Source organism: Sesamum indicum, linkage group LG10 (genome assembly GCF_026168435.1).
Source record: "Sesamum indicum cultivar Baizhima isolate 11 linkage group LG10, ASM2616843v1, whole genome shotgun sequence".
In the NCBI taxonomy this organism is placed as follows: domain Eukaryota; kingdom Viridiplantae; phylum Streptophyta; class Magnoliopsida; order Lamiales; family Pedaliaceae; genus Sesamum; species Sesamum indicum.
Genome location: NC_142666.1, coordinates 19,707,055 through 19,733,827, shown reverse-complemented (window position 1 = coordinate 19,733,827; position 26,773 = coordinate 19,707,055). Strand labels below are relative to the sequence as shown.

Here is a 26,773-nt window from a genome sequence, read left to right as displayed (position 1 = left end):
TGGATGGATGTGTCTGTGTGCATGAACAAGTGATAATACAAGAACATGAAATGGTCTGTCTTGTGCCATAGATTTCTTGAAAGACCAGAAAAATAGCTTTGTTTTCTGACTGAATCTGATTGAATTTTCTGTCACAAATTAATATCGCACTTCATATATATTTTATATGTATATATGTGATTTAACTGAAATGATCATCCCATGGGTGCAGGATTTTATGATCACAAAGGAAATTTCTTCAAACTCTATGAACAAATCAAACTGTTTACAATTGAATGAAGTAGCTAGCCCTGCAAATTCTGGCTTAAATTCACAACTAAAATGCAGTAACCAAACATGAAAACCAACGAGGATAAAGTGACAAAACTACACAGCAGCAAGAGCTTCAACACACTGCTCCCCCATGAACAAGATCAAATCAACTGAAAAATTATTACAAATTTTCTACAAGTTTTAGAAATATGATACTTGTTGTAGTAATTTCGATTGTTTCCTGCCCCAGGATTTGTTTGTTCTCCAACCAAGAAAATTAGTACCTAGCCCCTTGCACCTGTATCGAAGTAAAGAAAGAAACAACAAACAGTTGCAATGTGTAGAAATTCAGTACCAAAGCTTATTGCTATTCAGCTCATACATATTTGATCAAACTGAAAATCAGACAACGTTGCTTACCTCGAATCCCACCAAGGATCTGCAGTAGTTGGTGTTAGTAAGCACAGTGCTTGTCGATCCGCACTCACTGTCCTTGAGCGAAACTGCTGATCTATCAAGCTTAACAGACCAAGGATACTGGTAGTTCTGAGCGGTTGAACCAACATGAGACGACGATCTCTGCATCCTAACGGCCCTCGGGACGTTTCTGCCTTCTAGAGAAGGCCTCCGCCTGCTAGGCTGCCTCTCAAACGTCTCAACAGGCCGTTGCTTGGGAGCACTGTGGGAACGAACTTTAGCCCTTGAGGACTCAGTGTTGGCCATGTAATTCGGGTAGAACGGGTACTCATTGTAAAGGGATTCTGCATATTCTGATCTAGGATAGGAAAACGGCAGCCTAGCTGGATCAGGCTTGGACATGGCTGAATAACATTGAGGGCTGCTCTGTGCTGTTCCGAACGAACTGTACTCCTCAAAATGGTTGCTGCATGTTCTTGGGCTGATATCGGTTATTGCTGATGGTGCCGGTGAGATCTGGTTGTGTTCTTGCTTGATTGACGTGCGGTGTGTGGAAATTCTGTGTTCTGTTCTGTCCAGTTGTGTGAGGTTTGAGTAGCTGTTTCTGGCTTTCATCATTGGCTTGTAGTCGCCAAGATCCATCTCCACAATCTTTATGTTTTCTTCGAGGCCTCTGTCGAAATCCTGCTTGCACATTGTGAAGAATCAGGTGGGCAGTTAGCTAAAATTGAGTGTTTGATAGATTTGATGATTTCCTTTTTTTCTAATTCATCCTGCTCAATCATATATTCTCTTTCCTTGTTTATTGTTTCAAGTCCGACCGAACCCGATCTGGATTATAATTCTCCTAATCTTAAGCACCTGCTTATGAGGTTGGGGATTATACGATAAGAATACGTATCTTTTATCCCAACTCAATGATTTGCAAGTTATGTTTGTACATAAAGATGAGATTTTGGTGCTAAATCGACGACCCCTGAAACCCGTTTACTTAGCCCTGGCCCGGTTCCGAGCGGGACAGGTCCAGGGCGGGGTCCTGATCTACCTAGACCCAATTGACATGCCTAAATGGAACACAGTACTGCATCCATCTTCGAACAATTGAACTAATTACTGAAGATCAAAAGGGTATATTTATTTACTTGATTGGGGCTTCTGAAACGATGCTCCTGCATAGATTTCCTGTGATTATATTGCCTTTGATCAACGGCTTTAATTTCTTCAGCCATCCTGATTCGTTGTTCTCGAGCTCGAGCCTGAGCCGTCACCAGTGCCTGCATGCACCTAAGCGTGGCCGTTGCCTGTTTCCTCACCAAATGTCCTCTAACCAGTGCCTGCAACTTCACCAATCCTTTCAATGCATTCAGAGCTTTTCTTGCCTGGAATTACATATAACAACATTAATTTTACATTGTACGAGGAAATATACATAAACTGAAACTACGGATCATTTCTCAGGATTTTCAAGAATTATGCATACCAAATACCCCCGGAAAACAGACTGAATCTTCACAGCAGCAGCCTCTTCAACTGCACTAGTCCTGCCGGATGCGGCACTAGTCGTGAGCTGAATCACCGCAGCGGCTGCCTTGGCCGCCGCCACCGCCGCATCAGCAGCAGCGGCGGTGGCTGCTGCCACCGCCAACGCATGCTTCTTGTTGTCATTCTCCACCAGATGATCCATCACAGGAGGAGTAGCGGTGGCGGTAGTGGCCACATTGTCCACATGAGAACCCAAATCCTGCCGGCCCGGCGCGGTGGCAGAAGAACGTCGGAAGCTCCAGCGCCGCTTCTCCTTGGGCGTGGTGGGCTGTGGGATCGACACGGGAGTGGTGGGGCGATGCTCATTGGCGTTGCCGGCTAAAGCTGAATTGTGGTGATGGCTCTCAATTTTAGTTATGCTCTCTTTCTCCTTATCTTTCTTTCCAGTCAAGAAGCTTCTAATCCACCTGCCGGTCTTCCCCATATCTCCTTTCACTATCTAAATCTATAAGCTTGAATTCATAAATCAGACAAAACAAAAAGAGTGCAACAACAACTTATGTCATCAAACTAAATCATCTCTTGATCTTAAACCCCTCTCTCTCTCTCTCTCTCTCTCTCTACCCCACAAATGATCAGTAGCTTTCAAAATAAATTACACACATTTGTTCATGTACTTAATGTACAACAAAAAAATGCTGTCTATTTCCTCCACTGTTTGATTGTTTATGAAGTGAAAAAAAACAGAGTTATAGTGTAAGAACGTGATCTGTGGAGGAAGAAAGAGACAGGAAAGAGGTGGGCGGTATCCTGGAAGAGTGTTGAAGTTAATGGAATTGATTCTTTACCTCTTGTAAGTAAGAAATTGGGGAGGTTGAGAAAAAAAAGAAGTGAATTGTTTAAGTAGGTGGTGGATAATTGGAGAGGTGAATGGCAGTGATGAGTGATCAGAAAAGCATGTGAAAAGGGGTCGAGAGGAACATGCCCAATCCGTGTAAAATACTCCTCTCTCAAACTCAGACCTGCCCACATTTTTGTCCACCATTAATAACCCGGCCCTATTTTTGTCCTGGGCTTCAAATTTTTCTTTTATGTTTGAAAATTTTCTGGAAATCACAAGTGAATCATATTATTAATAATACAATACTCAAATTTGATTCAACTCTTGTTCTTCCTTTATACTTGTCATTTTATGGGCTATTAATTTTATTTATTACTTCATCTTGTAAGATGATGCATTAATCTTATCCAAGTCCCACAACATTAAATTCGGTTCCTACTAATTAAGGGGTTCTAGTTTATTAAATTAGGTATATATATTGGATAAGTTGGTGGGGCTGCGAAATTTGAGTAATGAGGCGATATTGGGAATGGGATGAGCACATGCTCAGATCTTTCTTCCCAGCTGTGGGTCTGGGGACTCTTTATTACTACCCTTCAAACCACACGATCCAAGACAAAACACACCACTTCTCCATCCCTACTATTCATTTCACCCCTCTCTTTTATACTTTCATTTATTCCTGCTTTCTCACTCTCCTACCTACATTTACTTCAACCTCATGGCTTTCTAATTTTTAGTACCATTTTTTTGAATTTGTTTGGATTAATTTTCTATTAAAAGAATTTTAAATTTGAACTATATTTTATTAAATAACTAAATTTTTTAAATTCTTTTTCTATATAAATGTATAATTTCATAAATAAGTAAAATCGAACCGAAAAAAGTATACAAAAGTTAAGCTCAAAATCTAGTCTAGCTTGGCACAGGACAGCCACAAGACAATCGTATCACTTGGATAAACATAAACATGCAGTTAGGTATTAACGTTACAATCAAGCAATTCTCCAAATTCTATAAAGTACAAAAATTTTGATATTTTGTTGTAATTCATTAATAGTAATTTATAATAAAGATTAGAACTATTTATAGTTATGATTATTATATGGTTGGTCCTTCCTATTATGAATAATTATCTTAGAATCCTCTTCTTTTATTTTTAGAAGTGCACCTTCTTTGGCCATAGGCAATTAATTAAAAACGACAGGAGTCAGGTAAAATTACTAGTTTATCCTTATCTTAAAGGAGAAAAGAATAGTCAAATTTGTCTTATTTCACAAGGACAAAAATGTCAATCACGCCTCATTACTCTATTCCTACCCCCCCCCCCCCTCACTTTTCCCACCACTCTATTGCCAATTCGAACCTTATACTATAAATTTATATATTAAAAAAGATTATATACCTAATGTGTATAAATTAAATAAAATACAAAATACAAAATAATTTTATAACGTAAATTACATAAGACTGACTTCGTTCAACACATTCCATCGGTCTTTATGATATATATATATATATATATATGTTGACTAGTAATTAAAACTACAAATATTTGTTATAAAATGGCTTGCGTTAATGATATTAGAATTATGAGTGGGGAGTTGAATTATGTTCTTGCAGGGTTGTCATGTTGCAATAATTAAGTTTTTATATACTAATTGTTACAATATTGTTTGTTGGGGGCGTCGGATTGATGATTGTGTAACTTACTAATTGCAATCACATGGCTTGTTTATTGTCCTTGCCCTTTGACTTGACTCTTTGTCTCTAAACTCTCAAAATTGGTACATTGCCCCCGTTACTCCTAATAATTCAATATCTGCACCACTTGTATGGTAAATTTTTATTTTAATTAAGTCTGATCGAATCGAATCAAATCAATCACACAATAAATATTATACATTTACTATATATTTAATCAATTTTTTTAAACTGTACCCCAAACTCAATTTGGGTTAAAATTTCCTCCACTTATACATATATTTATATATGTATTGTGTGTTCGTGTGTGTGTGTTTTCTTTTATTTCAACCATAAGTATTTATCTCTGTCCCACACTGGAAAACAGCCTAAACCTATTAGAAGCAGAACCAGCAAATGCAATAAGATTAAATCCCTCCCAACAAGTAAGTCAAAGTTTTCGTACCCTACATAATGACTGAGAAAAAAGAAAGAAATAAATTGGTTAGCACATTAATCACATAATTCTTACAACGAAAACATTATTTTTAGTGGAATCGCAGTTGAGTTTTGAATTTTAATTCCGGGATGGATATATATCTCTTTTAATTAATTTTCAATGGGACCAAATATTAGTATATTTCAATCCTCATCTTCAACTTGAGTTTCATCATCATCATCATCATGCATGTGGATTGCAGCTAGAGAGTCTGAGTCTCTAAGACATTCTCCAATCAGACAATTATAATATCGTCCCAACGTACAAAATACACATAATATACACAAACCTCTTTGTTAATTACAACATTAAAATCTGATTATACAATGTAATATTATATATATATATATATAATTGATTGTAGTGTCTGGTTTACCTGCTACATACGTACCCACTTGACAATAAACTAAACCTAATCTGCATGTGGAGTTGTGGATATTGCATGGTTGGATTTATGTGTACAATTCTTTCAGTCTTTCATTATTAGATTTGATTTTATTTATTGCATGCACATGGTATGGTTTCATTTGATTACAATCTTAATTTTTGTCTCTCTGTCTCTTCTGTTGTCAACAAAAATGTGATTAGGGATGTTGAATGTGTGTGGGCTTTTCCGAAATAAAGCAAAAATGTTGGGGCCAAATGTTTAACTAGATAACAACTAAATAAAGCTGGCAGTGCTGCATGAATTGGGAGACAATTTCTAACTTTATGCAAAAAATTGTGACTGGTTCTATGTTGAGATCATATTTTCTTTTAGCTAAAATTATATTTTTATTCCTTTCCAATAAGAATTTCAATAATAAAGTTCAAAATGTGATATACGCGATGTTTTTTAAAATTAAAAACATCTAAATAAATAATCCCCCAACACCAAAATCACTTTTATCATTAACCACTCGTCAACGAGGCCTAACTCAATTGGCAAAATTGAGGTTCCATGACTTTAAAAGTTATATATGAATCCGAACCCCCCCAACATGTGTGGGATATTATTGCTACTGCATAGTAGGTGTTGTTACTGTAATAGTAGTTGTTGGCTAGATTTAATTTATTTGATATTATTGATCAATATATGATTATTGTAATAGTTTTTATTAAATATTGATATCCAACAGGAATGATTGTAATCGGTATAATTTTAATTAATAATAATTAATCACTTTTATATAAAATAAAACAGTAATCACCTGAAATTGATCAAAATTAATTATCGAAGTATCTAAACAAACAAGTGATTTCTTTGTCTTGAAATTTGTTTGGATATTGATATTCAATAATTTTTCCTTCTAACCACTTAAATTGTTAGATGATGTGATTGTTTAATATAGGATTTACACTTGAAGATATGCTAAGATATTGAAGTTCGAATGAAGTTTGTTCGAACCAAATCAATCACAAAGTAAATGTATCACATTTGTAATGTAATTGATCATTTTCTTTAAATTATATATCAATCACACAATAAAAATATTATACATATAATTAATTCAAATTGGATCCCTCAAATCCAAACTAAAATTTACCATGAGCTATTTGACCTCCTCCTCCTCCTATGTTATTACATTAGCGATACTTTTGGATCGTGTCGGATTAATTAGTTTAAATAAGGAATGGTAATCCTTACAATCGGGTGAAAATTTGTGTTATTACTTCACTACCAATGCAAGACTTTCCCTACCAACACCAACCCACAAAAATAGGCGTGCTGTATATATATATATATATCCAAAAACAAAGGTACTTATATATACACACACTATATATACAGAATAGAAATAGTATAATATATATTAATTAATATATATATATTGATTAATTTACAATGATAAGTGACAGTCGTTTATTTTAAACAGTATAAAATACATTGGAAGTGACGTAGTAGAACTTGGTACACGTACCATAGAGATAATAACAATTTCAAAATTCATTCAATTATAACTATCCTGCCCAAATTAAGGGTGACCAGCATTAAATCATCCCAGGACGAAAACTATTTGCGAATTTAGGTGAGAATAAACTTACGAGAGGTCACCTTCATGAAATATGGTACAAAATCACATCGTTATGTCTACGTCGATCATAAGTTGTGTGCGCGCATATATATATATATGTACGTGGTCCTCAAATTTGATTTAATTTTTATGTAGGGGCCAAAAAAGCAATAATGTATATACTTAAAAATTATCTAATGCACTGTTGGATACGGATACGTGTCGGACATGACCTCAGTACGTAAAAAAAAAAAACGAACACAGTGTCGGACACGCCACGTTTTAGAACACGTTAGGGGTTATTTTACGATTTAAAAAAAATTTGGACAAAAACTGAATAAGTTTCCCTTTACTCTTCAATCAACTCACTCATCTTCTTCTCTCTCTCTATCTTTTTTCTTTCTCTCTTCTCTTCTTTCTCACTTTTTTTTTTTCCTGATATCTCATTTTCTCCTTCAAAATCCTGATTTCGTGGCTACTGTAGTTTGGTTAGGAACTTTGGTGAAGTAAGACATCCTTATATGTATTTTGGTTAGGAACTTTGAAGTAAGACGTTCTTATATTATGCTTTATTTTTATATTTTTATATCTAAATTAAGTACACATATAATAAAAAATATACTATTTATAGCCGTGTCAGTGTTATATCCTGTTCTATTTTTTTTAATTTTCAATGTCGTTGTCTTATATCATATCATATCTGATCGTCATATCCGTATCTATGCATCATAGCAAAAGAGCAACCAAATGGGATCGTTTTCATAAACTATGATGTTTGAAATATGTGACAACGAATGAAACATATATAAAAATATACTACTCTCTACCCCCAACAAGACAATTGATGTCATAAAATGAAGTGGCCGTAAGAAATGTAGATATCTTCCCACTTTCTTTCCTTGATGTCTTGAAAAAATTTTGAATAAGGGAAGAAAAACACACACATAAACAAATAGAATGTAGGATTTGTTTGGCATTGCTACATTAATGCTTGTGGATTGATTTTTATTTTATTGATCAAAGTCCATTCATTGATATAAAACTAGTGATCCCCAGGTGAACATACAAAAACAAAGTGAAGTACAATGGGCCGTTACTGTTCATCTCGGGGCAGCAAAGAGCCCAAGAATTTAACATCCTATATATTTGCAAGACACTAATTAATGAGACAAACAATGCTTTTCCTCTTTGGGCATCTTTTTAGTGGGCTGATTTTTATTGCACTCCTTTAGACTGTTAAAGTTAAGCCTTCATAATTAAAATATCAATAATTTGAGTTTTATGAATATAGGTATATAGTTCATTTTTAATATAGTGTCTTTGTTTTTTAATTTCCTTTGATATATTCGTTGATTTAGACATATCAATATATTGAATTGATATTTGAGTTTGAATGATGTAGTAACAAATTGAATCTTACGGAAAAAAATAAAATTATTAGTAATTGAGAAATCAAGATTAATATTTGTACTATGACTCTTATGAGAATTTGCAAGGTTATTTGCAAATTTGAAAAATGAAATGTATTTTTACAATTATAAAAGAAAATTTTATTGATCGTACCAATTTTTTGTTGTCCCATTTTACCCTTTCATTCATTTTATTTTTTCAAAAAAAAGATCGCCCACAATAGTAACTTTAATATTCTTAATTATTTTATAATAATAATTTTTTTTCTCCCAACCCACTACTCCATTTTTTTCTCTCACGTTCTTTTCATGTTCTCCATATTTTTTGCCCTCACAAACTTCTATTATTTTAATAAACCTTGTTACAATTAATTTTTGCTCTCTCACATTCCATTTTTATTTTTTCTGACAAGCTTTCATATTTTTAATAAATCCACAATTATAATCATTTTTTTCTTTCTTACTAAACCCCTATATTTTTTTTTTCCACATACTTATTTTCTTTTCACCACTTCACTATGTTTTGAGTCTTTTTATTTTATTTTTTTCTTTTCATCTCACACTATAATTTTTTATATACTCACAAAAATCGCATGCAACAACAACTTTACAACAATAAAAAAGTCGAAAGGACTAATATTTATTTGTGGTATGAGATTTGAATTACCAAACCAACCATGTATAGTGAAACCTACAAACAATTTTTGACATACCTAGAAATTGAAAATAGTGCCAAAATGTAGATGAAAATGGTCCCCATTCTAAGAACAGAAAGGAAAAAGCAAAAGCAAAGGCGTGTGGGAATTTCAATTTGGGTAGCTGCTAATTGATTAGTATGTTAGCTCATATTAGAGGTCTGCTTGTGTACCTAAATTTTAATGGGAGTCATTCAATTCAACAGTAATAATACGATACAGTGTGTGTATGTGTGTGTGTGTCTTTTCATATATTATATTAAATAAAATATAAAATATTATTTTGTTTTATTTTATTTTTTAGATAATAAAAGATGGATCGAGTGATGAGGATATACTCTGATGAAAGTCAAATGGAGTTAATAGTTGAGATCTTAAGAAGAGAGGTGGCAGCATATGATTGGTAGGGAGGAGCCCAAAATTTGAACAAAAGCCGAGGACTGGGCCTAGGAGATATATACCTTAACTGCCAACGACTCCCATAATGTCTCTCTCTCTCTCTCTCTCTCTCTTCCACTTCAAAACCCCTCACCCACGTTAACCACAATTTACTTCCCATCAGCATCCCGTGTGGAAATCTCAAAGATTTCAGCTTTCAATTAAATACGGATCTACGCTGCTCATACTAAACCCTTTTGTTCTCAGCTTCTTCAACCTCTGTTTCTTCAACATGGCTGTTCCTTTTCTTGCACTTTTACTCCTTCTTGGATCGTACTGCTCTGTAGCTGCTGCCAACTTCGACCTTCCATTCTTTTCCCCGTCGTTTGGTTTGTCCTCAAACTTTATCCCCTCTTTTTTTCTTAAACAAGATTAGGATTTGAGCACTTGTAATCGTTTCTGTTTGTGGTTGTTTTTTCTTTTATATGGGTTCATAATGGGATTTTGATGAGTTTTTGGCGATCTGGGTCGTGTGTTTTCGTATGTTTACGTGTGATTCTTGGAGGAATTTGAACGGTGTGTACTGATATGTGGAGATAGGCAATCCGTGCAGAGAAAATGTTTGTGGAAAAGGAAGCTGCGTGACTACAAATAACAGCAGTTTTGGATTTGAGTGTGAGTGCCAACACGGATGGATACAAGCTCGGTCCCAGGATGATGACCACCTCAAGTTCCTGCCTTGTGTCATTCCCAATTGTCAGTCTCTCTCTCTCTCTCTCTCTCTCTCTCTCTCTCTCTCTCTCTCTCTCTCTCTCTCTCTCTCTCTCTCATGATGTCCTAAATGTTTTCTTTTTCCTGTGCAGGTCTAATGTGTGATTTTTATGTTCTTTGTTATGATTCTTTATATATCCAGAATCATATTCTCAATTTTTGAATATATTTAAAGGTGATGGAGATTTGTATTTTCCAGGTACACTCAACCACGCCTGTACAAATGCTCCTGCTCCAGCGGCCGACAATCACAAGAAACCCAACTTATCATTCTTTGACCGTAATATAACATACCTTTTTGAGTTTTTGCAACTTTTCCTTGACTTCTCATCAACCATGTTGTCCTATATGTTCCTTGTTTGTTTTCTCTTTATGATTTTTGTAGCCTGCTTCTGGACTGATTGTGGAGGAGGTTCATGCAACACCACCTCTCCGTTCACGCACACCTGTTTATGCGAAGAGGGTTATTACAATTTGTTCAATTCCACCGCTTTCCCATGCTACAAAGAATGTAAGAACATCAAGTAGTTATCACCTTGATTTAGCCGTGAATACAAGGCGTGAGCATAAACTTAAATGCTGGCATTTCCAGTTACAAACAAGAGGACCTGAATCAATCTTGAATATGAAAATCTTTTATCAGGTGCAATTGGATTCGACTGTCCAAATCTTGGACTCGACATGATGCCCAGCCCCCCTCCAAGCCCCAGCTTGCCTGATGATAGTAAAAGCCACGGTGAGAGTCCATTCCGTGCTGCCCTTGTAGTCTTTTTCTTACCCGAATGCATGAACACTATTGTTAGTCAACTAAACTGTTTTGTTCTACAATTGTTAATTGAGTTTCATGGACTTAACACGGTCAAAATAGAATTTAAGGATTTATATCCTTGCCTTGTGATATTGTAAGTCGCGTTTGTTCTGTTTGGTTGGTAGCAGCAGCAAGCCTGATCCCAAGAGCTGAATTTGGGTGGTTGATTATCATGGCAACAACTTCGGCTCTGGCTGTGTGGAAGCATATTTAAGAAGTATTGTGATCCGTTTCTCTGCTCATTTTTATGGATTACTTCAGGACACATTATCACTCACTTTATTCAGAGAACTAAAGATACAGGTCGCATGCTATTTCAGTCAGCTGTATTGTTTTATGGTAGAAATATAGGATGAATATTTTTTGTGATGTATCCACTTGTACCATAGAGGGTAAGGTTTTGCACGATGCAGGTGTATGTAAAGAATTGTACTGCTTTCTGGTGCGTATTTAGACTCTGTTTGCTCAGTAGTCTTGTGATAGCTTCAAATTTCTGCTTTCATTTATCAACTCCACAAGCTTCTGAAATTTGAATAATATAATCTTCAAGGTATCATGCATATGTAGTGAAACTTCACATTAATGCCACAACCCAACTAACAAATTTGTCTTGATAAATTTCTGACTTGCATACACAAAACAAGGCAACAAGGCAAGTAACAAATTCATCAAAGTCACTAGTTGTATTAAGCGAAAAAACACGATTGGCCCGTAGGCAGGCAAGCCATCCAGCCTCTGTCCGCTTGGCTTTGATAGGAATACTTACATGTCTTAGTTTTCTGCAAACTGTTATACTGAGAAGATAATCTTGAAGATCAAACAGTTCTACTGGAATGAGTGATGGCATGATATATCAGGGAGATCAACTAAAACAAAAATTGCAAGTGCTCAACATGTTGTTCTTTATTTCTTGTCTTGGATGCATCAAACAAGGGAAACAGATTCAATGCAGAGTATAGATTGTTCAAATTCAATAAAACTCAAGAATTTTTGCTAAGCCTGCCGTAGAACAGGGACATGTATGTCACACTCTCAACCTTAACTGGGAGTTACCTTATTCTTTATCTATGATGTTAAATAGCGTTTGTGTAGAGCAAGGGGAAAACTCCCCATCTTTTTCTAAGCTGATCAATAAGAAAGTCCGCCAAATCAAATTTTATCCTCAGCCGCTTGAGCTCTGAAAAAATAAATCGACCCCATTTAATCAGATACTTCAACGCAGAACTCAATAAAGTCCAAAGAAAAACCAATCTCAATTCTCTTAATCCGTCCCAAAAAGCTTCATTCTTGACAATGGCGTCCTTAAATACCCTTCAACTTCAAACTTCTTAGGCGAAAGTTCCCTGTACTTGGCAAACTGCTCCCTGGCCTCCACATTTTTATCCATCAAACTGTAGATCATCCCTTTACAAAAATAGGGACGAAAATCAGACGGATCCTCTTTCACGAGCTCATCATAACTCCTCAAAGCCTCATCGACATTCTTGTGAAGGAACTGCATTTGCGCCATTATCAACTTCACATCTCTTGCCTCTTTTACCTTCTCCTCACTTTCAGCAACTCTAAGTGCCTCCTCCAACCGCCTCATCACAGCCTCCCGCTCTCCCGACCTATCCATCAACAAGGCATTCTCAAATAAGGCCTCAAAAGATAATGGGTTTTTCGCCAAAAAGTCCTCAAATGCATCCCGCGCCTCTTGAATTTTCCCCATTTCATTCAAAAGCCTAGCGATAAAAAACTTCCATTCCAAATTGTCGGGTTGAACGGAGGATAATTTTCTTAATATGGATAAGCTTTCTTCGTCCTCACCCGCCTCAAGTTTTTCCTGGAGGAGGTTTTTCAATGCGTCAACGGACTCGGAACTGGATTCCGAAAATTGGGTCAGGGGTGAATGCTGAGACGTTTCTTCTTCTTGTTGGGTGTCTTCGTTATATAATTCTTCTATTAGGGTTTCCGGCGGCGATGAAATCTCCGCTCTAGCATGCAAAGGAGGGAACTTCCCAAATGCTGCCGCAGTGAAAATGACAGCGCAGGCGGCGGCTTTCAGAGGGGAAAGCTGGGGAGATGGAGTGGGATTGCTAGAACCAGCGGCAGCTTCAATGGTAAAGTTTTTCCTGAGGGTGTTGTGTGAGAAACGACGGTGGGTTACTGGGAGAATGTGAGTTATGGAAGTGCTGAGGTGGGAAACGGGTGGCGGACTGAGAGGAGTGATAAATAATGAGTTCATTGAGAGAGTGGAGTTCATTTTTTGGTAGGGTTTTTAGCTTCGAATTAGGGTTTTGCTTCGGGAATTTGAAGCTCTGCTGAAAAATGAACGTCGAGGAGGAAGGAGAGGAGTGAGCTCTGCGGGTCCATATTTGGTATCATGACCCTATCCGGAAACTCTATAAATGGGCCATGCATAAATTAGGCCCGATCCAGATGCATTCAGAAATGTGAAAAAGACCCAAATACTATGTTCAGTGGATCCGGTCCGGCCCAAATTTAAAGGAATAGATCCGTATTTCGTGGAATAAATACTGGATCCACCAAACAAGTATGATCCGAATTTAGCCCATTAGACATCTTAACATAGTAAATTCGATTGAAGTGAAGAAAGGAATAAATAGGAAAAGAGTTTTCAGTAAAAGATAAGATCTAACTTGATTTCTATGTTCATCATCCATGCAAAAATATCATTCATCCACGTATTGATAAATTGGTCATGATCAATAATACGATCTAACGACTCACTTTTTCTTACCTATTTGTTAATAAAAAATATTTATTAACTAATTACCTTATTAATAAACGACTGTATTTAAATTGATAGATATTAAAATAAGATATATTGGATCCACAATAAAAAAATATTTAAAACTTATTTACACAATTTTTGTTATAAAGGACTTTAAATCCTTAATTCACATTTTTTTTAAATTATAATTTTATGATATTGTAATGGACGTCAAATCTATATAATATTCAATCATCTAAAATCATATATCAAAATCATTCAATATATTCAAATATAATACAAATAAATGATATATTCAAATTTACATATTCTACATGTACAAGAAGAAATAAATAAAAAAAAGACTATGTCAATATTTATATTTATAAATTTTAAATATGAAAAAAATAATTTCAAATAAACTTATATGAAAAGAATATCATCCATTAATATTAAATAAAACATAATATGTTATATCCAAATTCCCGACCCCAAACAAAAGTTTCTGACCACTCTTATCATCACCGAACCATGAAAAGATATAAAACATGAGTAAAATCCACCGGACAAGACAGCCCATTTTAGTACGGCCTCAGCTCCGTTATCGGCGGCGTACGGCGGCGCCACTGGAAAGCGTCAGTTAGCAGAGACATGGAAAAACCGTATGTGACAGTATAGGCCAATAGGGTGACAGATGACAGCCCCTGACTTGGGAATTTGATTAGAAAGTACATTTAATGTTTTCGAAATTCGTGCTTCAATTACATCACTTGCTTTTGCACTCTGATTGCTTGTTTTCTTCTCAGGTCCCCTGGATCAATGTTTCGTTTATTTCTGCTTCATTATTTTCAAACATTTCGCTGTTTTCATCATACGTTTGAAGTTGACTTTGGTATTTATGGAGAAATTTTTTTAAAAAAAATATTTAGATTTTCGAGTTTCGATGTTGGAATTATGATTATGATTTGTGCATCTTGATTCATGGCAATTCGGGCATTTGTCTAGTCTATTTAATTTTCCGTAATTATGTCTTGTGAAAATAATTTAATTATACAAAAAATAGAAGTATTAAAATAAATTGTATTGATTCACCATACAAATGTAAATTAAAAAATATAAGTGATTTTTAAAGTGTTGGAGAATTTGTATTCGTATTCCAAATTTTGATGTTTAGGAGTGAGAAAATTGTTAATAAAATTCAATTTAATTAACAAAATTGAGACCTTCATGAATGCGAGATTATGAATTTGAGTTTTTATCAATATGTGTGTGTATTAATACTTATAATTGAAATTCATAATTTAATCATAACTATTTCTCTCAAAATGGAGAAACGAAAAGACTACTTGAAATATAAATAATATATTAGTATTTATGTTGCATGTATGTATAGGTATTGTTATCGATATAACATAAATTGTACGAAACTATAATTTTTAATTTAATTTAAAATAAAATATGTAGTGACAATTAGTGCACTAGAAAAAAAAATTTAATTTTTTTTAAAATAGAAATATGATTTCGTATTTTTATAAGTGTGGAAATATAATGGAGCATTTATTAGAAAGAAAGAAATAATAGTTGAGGAGTGGTAAATAATGTTAAAAATCCAAGAAACATTGGGAATTGAAGCTATTGGTAGTAGAGTAGATGTGTTGAGAATGAGAGATGTGGTCACATCTCTAATCCAAATATCTCAATCTATCCATCTCACTCATCATCAATGCTCCTCCACTTTAATTTCTTTTCTCTATTCTTTTATTAATTATTATGTACATATATATAACTTCAATAATCACCTAAATTATATAATTACTTTTTGTGTTTATATTCCCCAACTATGCCTCATAACATTAAATAATAGCCATTTTCTTTTTTTTTAAAAAAAAAATCAATATATTCAGTACTAAATAATTTAAATTCAAAAATTCAAAATTTAATTACATACATACATATTTTAAAATCAGTGATCAAATTAAAATTCGAGATCTCAAACTTATAATCGATGACTAACCTCCATATTTTTATTTGAAGATGGGGTCATCATCTATCACTTGGAATAAAATAAAATAAAATAAAAGAAAGAGAGGTGGGTCTAATCAAAGGTTCCAATGAGTGTGAAATGGATTAAGATTAGATTCCTAGTATCATTACATTACCATATGAACAACAGAAATAAATAAATAAATAAAAGAATTGGTAGCAAGCAAATAGCTGTCCTGTTTTCCACCAAAATATTTTTATTTTTATTATTCTTTTTGTTTATGAAATAATAAAATTTGTGGCAGGGAAATTGAATGTTGCATGTGGGCTTCCAACACATTGGAAGTTGGTGATACAATTAATTTCCCCTGTTCAATTTAGACTTCTGTCCCTATCTCATTTTCCCATCAAATCAAAAATTTTATTTATTTACATTTGTATCCCACCTTCATTCATATTGCCTCTATTATTCTATACAATCATCCAACCATTATCTATATATAATTATAATTTATTTTTACTACCAAACCAGAAGTTATCTTACTCTCAACCCAACTAGCAATACCAAATTTAAAGATTTGTCATTCATCCAAAGTAAAAATGATGGATGTAATGTGTGGGGCATGTATTTTAAGAACAAATTCTAATTTAAATCAGGTAAAATCAAATCAATCATAAAAAAGTGCAATATATTAATTATATGATTGATCATTTTTTTGTTGAATTGTACTCCAATGACCTAAAAAAGTATCTCAACACTTATAATATAATTAATTATAATTCAATTAAACTTAATTTAAATTAAAAAAAATGTGTATTTGAATAATATTAGAGGCATAGGGTAGTGAAAAGCAGACCTAGACCCAAAGTTAATGATGGCAAGAGGATTCCCTCCCTTGATACTAACATAATAATGCTATAATTCCCTTCCCTTGTCCCACTTACTTCCATATTCCCATATTTAAAGGCTGCCCATTCATACTTCACTTTCTTTTAGCTCAATTTATTACATATAATATATTATTAAATTCTAGTTCTAGTTGTAGGATTTTCCCATCTTTGTACTCTTTCCCTCCAGGGTATATATACTTCTTTTTTAATAGTCTCAAATAAAACAATATCATTCTCCCCCCCCCCCCCCCTAATTTATTAATCCAATGTTTTCGAGTTCTCATATCATATTATTTAAGATGCATTTTTTTTAAAATTATCCAAGAACTTAAATTATTACACTTAGCAAAATACTTTAAATTGCGTGGTGATGAGCTGCCCTTAAAGAGTACTTATTCTTCTCTATGGATGTAATGTATCAAATTATTGAACTATAGGGTTGGGATAAAATTGGTGTAATTTATATAAAAGGTCATTGTGGTAAAAATTGAATTATTTATCTTTTAGATAAATTTGCACCTATAATAATGCTAATGAAATCATCTCTCAAGATGTATCGATATTTTTTTAAAATAACAACACAGTGAAGTTCAAGGAACACAAACCAACATAATGTTCTAAACTAAACTTTTAATATTGAAAATGAGGTCAAATTTCAATGAATGAATATCCGGCCATAGGGTTTCTTCATATTTCTTGAAGCTAGTGATTTTGTAATATATACAAAATTGAAATGAATAAACAGATACAACTGTTTGAAAATCTACAATGTACTGCACGTGTACTAATATTAGAATACAACGGACTTGGTAATATCACATGAGCAATCAAGTCTTTCATATTATTTAATTTAAATCTAGTTAATTATTTTTTTCCTATTTGTATTCACAAAAGGAGACAATTAAATTCAAATGATTGCGGAATTTGAGAGAGTAAATGGAGAAAAGGTTTAGTGCTAACAACCATGCACTACTCCACTAACTAACCCAAACATTCTTCCCCAAAATTCAACATTGCACGCAGCATAGCCTCATTCTTTGACGTCGCATCCCACCTTTCCACGACTATTACTTGGAAAACCCACATCTCACAATTTTAATTGTCCTCCAAAGTTGGTGCATAGGCGAAACAATTTCAGTGCGAGAAATTTGTCATCACTTATCCATACGTTTAAAGTTATCTGAAAAAATATTTTTTTTTTTAAAAATTAAATTAGAATAATCTTTGTTTTTCTTTAAGAAGTCCACAAAATCCAAACTTCTAAACACACCATTTGAAATTGCAATTTAATTTATAAGTACACCCCTGCCATAAATTATATCGACAATATTTCAAAGGATGTCTTGTAATTTCATAAAAATAATCAGAGTTTATGTAATTAAATATAACTCTGGAAGTATTAATGCAATTTACGTAAAATATTAACATGATGTTGGACTATCTCATATGCTGTTCTAATATTTGTGGGCTAACTTTTCTCTCAAAAAGAAAAAGAAAAAGTAAAAAGAAAAAAAAAAAGAAAATAAATGAAGGTTCTGCTGTGGTTGAAGCTTTTAGTCTGACAGAGAAGCTGATAGAGTAGAAAACAGGGAGATGATGACGTACACAGAAAAAAGCCACCCCACGCGCATTTTAGCCAGCACCAGCAGCATGCAGAATAAAATTATACTTTATGCACTTAAATCAGGAATTGCCTGGGATTCCAAGATATACATACATCTAAACCCACGTCCACATATCATATATATATATATATATGCTTCTGAAATAATTGTCTAATTTGCGCCCAACACAGTACCAGGGCGTGACTGATCCTCTGTACCCACAAATGTATATTTTCTTTATTAAACAAAATCACATATAAAATGAGATAAAATATATTTTGTCTATCTGAACTAATTGATTACGTAAAAGTTACCTCCTAAACTAATAAATATAAAATTTATCTCCCATAATTTAATTTTTGGATAATATTATCTTTATATTATATATATATTTAATTCAAATAATTTCTTTTTTTTTAGTATTTTTGCATTTGAATTTAATTAAAATTTTCTTAATTAAAAAATATCTTCTATTGTGTATATATTATATAGATATATTCATTTATACTCCACTTTTAATTTATTCTTCACTTATTAAAAAAATAATTTGGTGATGATTTAATGTGCAAAATATTAACATATATTGAAAATATTATAATTGTTCAAGGTATGAGGCCAGCATTTTTTGTACAACAAAAAGAGGGTAAGTTTTACATTTATTAGTTTAGAGGGGTAAATGGTACATATCAAATAATTTATATAGGGGGACAAAGTGCACTTTACCCTATAAAATGTAAGAGTTTTTTTTTTTTTTAATGGTTTCTTAGTTAAGTTTCCGACCCCTTACTATTTTATAAAGATTTATAAGTTGATAACATTTTATTCTCAGAATTTATAAGATTTTATTCTAAGAAAATTAGATAACATGTCATAAATTTTGAAGCATCTCGTGAAATACGATAAGGAGCTTATGAATTCACTCAATTATTGTGGGTAATTTGAGTTCATTTGTCGGGCAGGGCTGTTGCAAAACAAGAAGCCATGACTTGGCATTTTCTCCTCCACTTCCAACCCTCATCGACCTGCACTGGCTGCACCCTGCAGATCTATTCTACGGACTGACCACACTATATTACCTAGGATGCCCCACTTAAAATTATGATAATTTCTTTTCATTTTATGTCATACTAGCCGAATCGTGTTTCCGATTTCTTCTTTCCATATCTATTAATTAAAGCATAAGAAGTCGAGAATTTAGAAAAATATATATATATATATATATACGAGAACATCTTTTAGGATTATTTGTACGTGAAGGTCGATTCTGATGTAGTATTTTTGCTGTCAATTCCAAACGAGTCTACAAATATAAAAAAAATGGTGAAGTCGTAACATAGTCTTGTCTCGAACTAATTTCATATGAAAATATTTATAATTAATTGAGAAAAATGAGTGGTCTGTGAATGGCATGATGATCCAATTGGTAAGGGCACCAATGCTCATCTGCCTGAGAATTGGGACATTATCCAAACTCAAATTGATATTCATTCCCCCCCCCCCCCATTATGTTAGTAATTTAAAAAGAAATAATGATTAAACAAAGCAAGTGTGCGTGTGTCTACTTAGCAATTGATTAAATTCCAGGTGCAGGCGCCAGGCAGCACTATTGAGAATAAATGGGTGAGAGAGAGAGAGAAGCACACGGGTCCAAAGGCTTCAGCATTACATGCGGATGGTTATAATTCCCAATCATTCATCATCACCACTCATTCTTCCTCCCCTCTTTCCATCTTTTATATATTTAATAAGCGATAATTATACATTTATATTAATATTCTAATATATTGTGTAGCTAATATATAAGTTCGATCAATACATTAATATAATTTACATAAAAAATGTGATAAATATATTCAAGTTCGATAAGATTTGAATCCATAACTTATAAGCTTTATCCTTAACCTTAACCACGGGTTAAAACCAATCAATACATAACTTCAAGTTCGGCCCTTAGAAATTTTACCAAAGACACTTGCACTATGTTTGTTTTTATTTTTAAATTATTTTTAAAACAAGTCAAAATATACTCAATTGTCATCATTTAAAAACACCTTATTTAAATACATATATATATACACACATATGCATAAAAATATATAAAAGACATAATTTTGACAATTAATAGTAATTTTTGTCTCCCAAAACACAACATTAACATATAATACTTATTTTAAATTATCTCTAAAAATAAATCTAAATATACATATTATATTTAATACACATTTATTTATCTTTGTTTTTTCCTCTCCCTATCTTCAGAAAATGAACAAACACTATGTTCACGTTGTATAAATTCTAAACATTCAATTTCCAGGCATCTTTAAATTGGGCTGTCTTTCTATTATTGGCTAATACTTTGGTCTAATTGTAACTGCAAAAACATTCTAATAAATTCGGACAGTTGCTAAGTCCAAACTACTACTCTTGGCATTTAAACCTCCACATCCACTCATTAAATATTCCAAAAATAATAATAATAAAAAAACACTGTGAGATTGTACCAAATTTCAATTATAATCATATACTTGATTAATTAAATGTCATTATACCGAATGCGTGGATATTTATTTTATTTTATATTAATATTTGTTTTATTTTATATAAATTATTTTAATTTATTATTATTAATAATTATATTAATATATTAATTAAATTAATATATTTATTTAATTTATCGAGATATTAATGAAATCTTTTACATTTTACCATTTTCAAAAAAATAAAAAATATAGAATTATTAGGTGAAGCAAGTTCAATGATTTGACTAAAACGCCCTCAAATGTTGTAGAGAAAAATCGAATGGTAAATTAACCCCCCCATAAAATGACCCTCACACACGAATCACCTCCTAAAATCATTTTAATTTCAAATAACCCCTACTTAAACCAACAAGGAAAAAATTTAAAACAACAATAACATATTTGCTATTTTACCAAAATACCCTTAGAATTCGTCGGAGATCTCCCATGATGTCCGCTACTTAAAACAATGATCGGCATAAATTCAAATTTGAGCGAATTTAACATAATTCATAAATGATATATAACTTTGTAACTAACCTTCCGTCATAATTCATAAATTTTCATGTTTTTTTACCCAAATTCTCACATATTTCTTTGTCTATTTGTTTCCGACATGTTATCTCATATATACTTTCCCACTTATTAATGTACCAAATCTCGACAGAGAACCGTTTGAAACTTTAAATGCCGAAAAATTGATTGAAGGAAAAATAATGGCCAAGAGAATTTAACATTATTCAGACATGATGATAATTCTGCAAGTAAATGTATGGCATTTATGATGTCAAAATCCTATAGCATGACTGTTAACTCTGGTTGAGGGAGTATTTGAAAAAGGTTCTTAAATACTTAGAGGTGTGGCCTCCGATGGGATTGCTATAATTGAAGGGCTTTAATGCAATTAAGCTTTAATTATTGTACGAAGATTAGTTGGTCGTTGGTTTGGGCCCGGTTATTTCTCAATGGAAAATTGGTGAGGGTAATATTGTCATTAGACATTACATGGGACAAAGTTAAAATCGTTTCTGCAAGTATTTCCTTTCTCTGCAAACATGAAGCCTTTGGTAGACCACACTGACACTTTAGGCCCCTCCTCTCTCTCTCTCTCTCTCTCTCTCTCTCTCTATATATATATATATATATATATCTACACACTCTATAAAGAACTACCTCACCCCATTAGCTCTGCCCATTATCCCACATAACAATTTCTACAGTTCAACTACAATTTCCAGTGAATTCTCAGCGTATCTCACTATTCTTTATGGAGAGGGCTAAACTTCAGCCCATCTACAGGCCACCAGAGACTCCAAGGGAACCAATGGAGTTCTTATCCCGTTCTTGGAGCGTTTCAGCCCTTGAAATCTCTAAAGTTTTAGCTCCACAACCGCATCAACTTCTACCCAAGAATCACGGCGGCTTTTCAGGTGGTGCTGAGACCATACATGAAGATGTCTCCGCCGAGTTGGAGGAGGTGGCGGCGCCTTCAGCAGCTGTTTCCGGGAATCCTTTTTCCTTCGCATCTTCCGAGACTTCTCAGCTCATCATGGAGCGGATTATGTCTCAGTCCGTAAGTGAAAAATCTTTCTGTGTGTGTCTCCATCTGTTGGCAAGAACCTGTTTTTATGCGCAGAGAGTTTGTTGTGTGTGTGTGAATGTTAGCGAACACTCTCTGTTTTTATTTGGTAATGTTTGCTGCTACAGACGGAGGTTGAAAACAATTGACTTGGACTTATTTCATGGTAACTCCAAATTCTTTTTGTCCATTTCTATTTGGAGTCGTCTGCGGCCGCTCCGCTTGTCCCAGTGTGGAAAATTCTCTTTTTGACTAATTTACTCAATTCTCTTTCTTTTTCCTTTTCTTTTTGGTGTTGGAGGGAGCGATGGGAAGATTGATTTATTTCCAACTCGGAAGTTTTATGTGTTCTTTAAAGAGTATTGGGAATCTCTGCTACCATTAACTACTTGATTGTTGGTTTTGTTTTAGTTGAGTTGTATTTCCATTACTACCTCAGAAAGCTCCTTTTATTTAAGGTGGTTTATGGGAAAACCAACAAGAGCTTCTTGGAACTTTAAGCTATGTAAGGGGGGCATTTATTGAGTAGGTATTAGCATTATGTACATGTTTTTTTTACTTGGAGAAGACATCATTCATTAACAATTATCAGTATCAAGATACAGTACAACTCTTGCTCTCTGGGTGTTTCTTGAATAATTCAATGTTCTCTCACTGAATTATATTATTTAAGTCATACTCCCTACCAACAATTATTCCTTCTATTTCTTCTCTCTCCACAAATCCCATTAACTTACTCTACTTGTTAGTGTGTTTAATTGGCGTATGTAATGATTAACTCTTTACTAATATGATATGCATGTATTCCATCTGCAGCAGGAGGTATCACCACGCACATCAGGGAGGCTATCCCATAGCAGTGGCCCTCTGAATGGTGGCCAGAGCTGTGGCTCTCTCACTGACAGCCCACCGGTCTCCCCCTCTGAAATGGATGAACCAAAGGTGTAATGAGTTTTCCCTTCACCTTCTTCTCACATCGTTTTCTGTTTCTTTGTTTGTCTGAAACAAGTATTTTACTTTGCATTTATTTACCCATCCAATTCTAGTAAAAGTTCATTTGTGTTGTACAAGTCTGAGATTAGTTGTTTGTCTTGTAATTATGTTGCTCTCTTCTTGGACACAAAGCACAAGTTCTGGAGAGAGAGAGAGAGAGCATGTTACAGCTTTCTCTTTAACCAAAAACATGCTCAGGTTGTAGTACAATATTGATACCTTCTCCTACACACCAAGATTGCATCACTTCATTACTATTTCTTTTTTAAACTGAATCTTTTGTTTCAGGATTTGTAAATACGGGCGTTATTAGCTTTATTATTTGCATTGTTTAAACTGTAACTTGAAGCACAATTTTCTCTTTTTGTGGACATAGTGTCGGTTACACAGTGTTTTGGTGTTATCCAGATGATGATAAAAAAAACATTAAGTAATGTATGTGGTCCTTCAAATGAGAGGTTGGGCACCTTCACTGCAACCTCTTAGGTACAAAATAATTGCATAGTCATGGACATCTATGCTTATCAACAAGATGGCCATTCTTTTTCCTTCATTTGCTTACTAATTTGGGGGTCGCATCTAATAGAAGGGTGCCAAGCATTTCAGTTTGTAGCTCGTGTTGATGTCTGAGAATAGGACCTAATTTTCGGACAGGAGAGGTGGTCCAATTTTCTTGTGGGGCACCTTCTAATTGTCTAATTAATTGAAGCTCATGTTGCGAATTCTGCATATTAGTTTCCTAGGAACATATTCCTGAATTTCAAATATTTGAATGTTGTTAGAAGCATAAGCATCTTACCAATTGAAGTTTTGAATTGGTGTTTGAATAAGATAAATTTGCATATGCAGTATTGTCGGATGAACAATCTGGCGATCAACCAGTACAAGGGCAGTGCTGCCAGCGGCGCGGGTGTGAATGGTGGCGGAAAAACTGTTGGGAGGTGGTTGAAAGACAGGAGAGAGAAGAAGAAAGAGGAGGCAAGGGCACATAATGCGCAGCTCCACGCAGCCATTTCTGTTGCCGGTGTAGCATCGGCTGTTGCAGCAATTGCTGCTGCCACTGCTGCGTCATTTGGGGCTGGAAAGGATGAACAGAGGGCTAAGACGGACATGGCCGTGGCTTCTGCTGCCACACTGGTGGCCGCACAATGTGTTGAAGCGGCTGAGGCAATGGGGGCCGAGCGAGAACACTTGGCGTCCGTAGTCAGCTCGGCTGTCAATGTCCGGTCAGCGGGTGATATAATGACCCTCACAGCTGCAGCTGCTACTGGTATGGGTATATGCATTTTGTTGTTGTATTAGATCGAACATTTGTAAGCATAGTTCAATTGGCTTGATTCATATTAATTTTATTCATAATATCATTTCAAGTGTTGCCGTTGATCTTGATGTCCATTTGACTGTATTTGTAGCTCTACGTGGTGCTGCGACCTTAAAAGCAAGGGCGCTGAAAGACGTGTGGAACATTGCAGCCGTGCTCCCTATGGAAAAAGGGATGGGAGCTATAACTGGTGGCAATAGTGGGAGTAATGGAAGTTCAAACGGCAGTTTTAGTGGTGAACTTGTTCCAGAAGAGAACTTCCTAGGAATTTGTAGTCGGGAATTGCTTGCTAGAGGTTGTGAACTCCTGAAGAGAACTCGGAAAGGTAGCATGCTCACCGCTTTCAGAGTCTATGTCTTTTAGCAGTGATCTTTCGGATTGGCAAATTGTTCTAATTAATCTTTTCCAATCTTTGATGCTAAATGCAGGTGAACTGCATTGGAAAGTAGTATCCGTTTACATCAACAGAATGGGTCAGGTAGGCTTTTCATCTCCATCAGGATTGAACCGTGGAATCTGATGCTAAACAACCTTATTTATTACACTTTAACCGTTCATGGAAGCTATTCCAATTTCACTACATAGGAAAAGTTAAAGTTGTGCAGAGATTGAACACTGTGAATCTTCTTTCCTCCACTTTCTCTTGTGATCGACACTCAAAATTCTTTCTTTCACACTGGCAGGTGATGCTAAAAATGAAGAGCAGACACGTTGCTGGGACCGTCACAAAAAAGAAAAAGAGTAAGTCCATTTATGCTTTATTATCTTTAGTCTCATGATGAGATCAGAATTGGATGTAGTGGGGTCTAATTCTTCCCTTCCATTTGGGGATTTGAGAAAGCACTACACAAAAGATAACAAAAGTTTCCCCGTTTTGATTTCACTGTTTTGAATTTTCAGATGTGGTGCTGGAGGTGATAAGGGACATCCCGGCATGGCCTGGGCGCCACCTGCTGGAAGGAGGCGAGCACCGGAGGTACTTTGCATTGAAGACCATCGCTCGTGGGGTTGTGGAATTCGAGTGCAGAAATCAGAGGGAGTATGATATATGGACTCAAGGTGTTTCGAGATTACTCACAATTGCTGGAGAGAAGAACAACAGACATAGAATTTGATGATGTTGGTTGAAAGTTGTAGGGGAACAAGAATGTTTTAATGGGGACTTGAACTAACCATTTGTTTTTGAAATTTGGGTGGTAAAGTAAAGATTGTAAGTTATGAAAAAATGGGGTCCTCTTTCACTTGGAGATTGTAGTTTTTGGGGGATTGTGTGTTGTTATTTTTGTAATATCATTAAAGTGAAGGAGAAAAAGCTACAAAATCCCATGTGATTCAAGTCTTTGTTCCTTTTCTTTTGTTTATTATTTTGTGGGAGGGAGAGGGGATCTTGGACTTAGTCAAAAAGGATTGGCAATTCCATGTTGAGTAAAAGAGCTACGGAAGACAAACAATTGATCTTGATTCTGTGTGGGACTTTGCCTTTAATTGCTATTGGTGGCTTAGATTAAGGTTGCTTTTAGATGGAAACATGATTTGTCTTCATCTATAATTACCACTTTCTATGGCCCTACTTCATTTCATTTTTCTCTCATAGAAATGATAAATTTGGGATGTGATTGTTGATTTTCTTTTAATTATATATTAATTATATTGTATTTATTATATAATTGGTTCAAATTTAATTAAATTCAAACCAAGTTAAAATTTTCCTTCAAAAGGATATACAAAATTTTAGGAATTAGTGTTTTTAATGTCTGCATCTCTTATATCTTTATTTTTAATTAGGTATAATTGTTAAGATTGAAATTTAATAACTTCTCAAGTCAAGATTTCTGTAGTGTATATATATATATATATATATATATATACAGTAAAACCTCTATAAATTAATACTCTATAAATTAATAAACTTTCTAAAATAATAAAATCTTCCGGTCC

At 34.2% G+C, this 26,773-nt stretch overlaps 4 protein-coding genes and 1 long non-coding RNA gene across 5 annotated transcripts; 3 read left to right on the top strand and 2 right to left on the bottom strand.

Moving 5' to 3' along the window:
- Positions 1 to 213: 213 nt before the first annotated feature.
- Positions 214 to 2,635, bottom strand: LOC105171569 (protein IQ-DOMAIN 19). The gene is made up of 4 exons (XM_020697074.2): positions 2,150 to 2,635; positions 1,812 to 2,048; positions 673 to 1,353; positions 214 to 550 (listed from the first exon to the last, which is right to left on the bottom strand). The coding sequence occupies exons 1-4, from the start codon at positions 2,633 to 2,635 to the stop codon at positions 530 to 532; spliced, it is 1,425 nt and encodes a 474-aa protein (XP_020552733.2). The 3' UTR covers positions 214 to 529.
- On the top strand, positions 1,243 to 2,783 carry LOC148786765 (uncharacterized). The gene is made up of 2 exons (XR_016067999.1): positions 1,243 to 1,378; positions 2,128 to 2,783. It is a non-coding gene; the product is annotated as an uncharacterized LOC148786765 (long non-coding RNA).
- A 6,961-nt stretch (positions 2,784 to 9,744) lies between these two features.
- On the top strand, positions 9,745 to 11,697 carry LOC105171307 (neurogenic locus notch-like protein). The gene is made up of 6 exons (XM_011092377.3): positions 9,745 to 10,039; positions 10,251 to 10,406; positions 10,621 to 10,701; positions 10,807 to 10,932; positions 11,065 to 11,157; positions 11,358 to 11,697. Exons 1-6 carry the CDS (start codon positions 9,943 to 9,945, stop codon positions 11,441 to 11,443), a joined length of 639 nt encoding a protein of 212 aa, XP_011090679.1. The 5' UTR covers positions 9,745 to 9,942; the 3' UTR covers positions 11,444 to 11,697.
- Positions 11,698 to 12,114: 417 nt separating this feature from the next.
- Positions 12,115 to 13,572, bottom strand: LOC105171306 (protein SLOW GREEN 1, chloroplastic). The gene has a single exon (XM_011092375.3). The coding sequence runs from the start codon at positions 13,472 to 13,474 to the stop codon at positions 12,491 to 12,493; it is 984 nt and encodes a 327-aa protein (XP_011090677.1). The 5' UTR covers positions 13,475 to 13,572; the 3' UTR covers positions 12,115 to 12,490.
- Positions 13,573 to 22,016: 8,444 nt separating this feature from the next.
- LOC105171305 (VAN3-binding protein) lies at positions 22,017 to 26,171 on the top strand. Its single transcript, XM_011092374.3, has 7 exons — positions 22,017 to 22,515; positions 23,338 to 23,463; positions 24,364 to 24,784; positions 24,927 to 25,160; positions 25,264 to 25,313; positions 25,519 to 25,576; positions 25,736 to 26,171. The coding sequence occupies exons 1-7, from the start codon at positions 22,210 to 22,212 to the stop codon at positions 25,948 to 25,950; spliced, it is 1,410 nt and encodes a 469-aa protein (XP_011090676.2). The 5' UTR covers positions 22,017 to 22,209; the 3' UTR covers positions 25,951 to 26,171.
- The last annotated feature ends 602 nt before the right edge of the window (positions 26,172 to 26,773 follow it).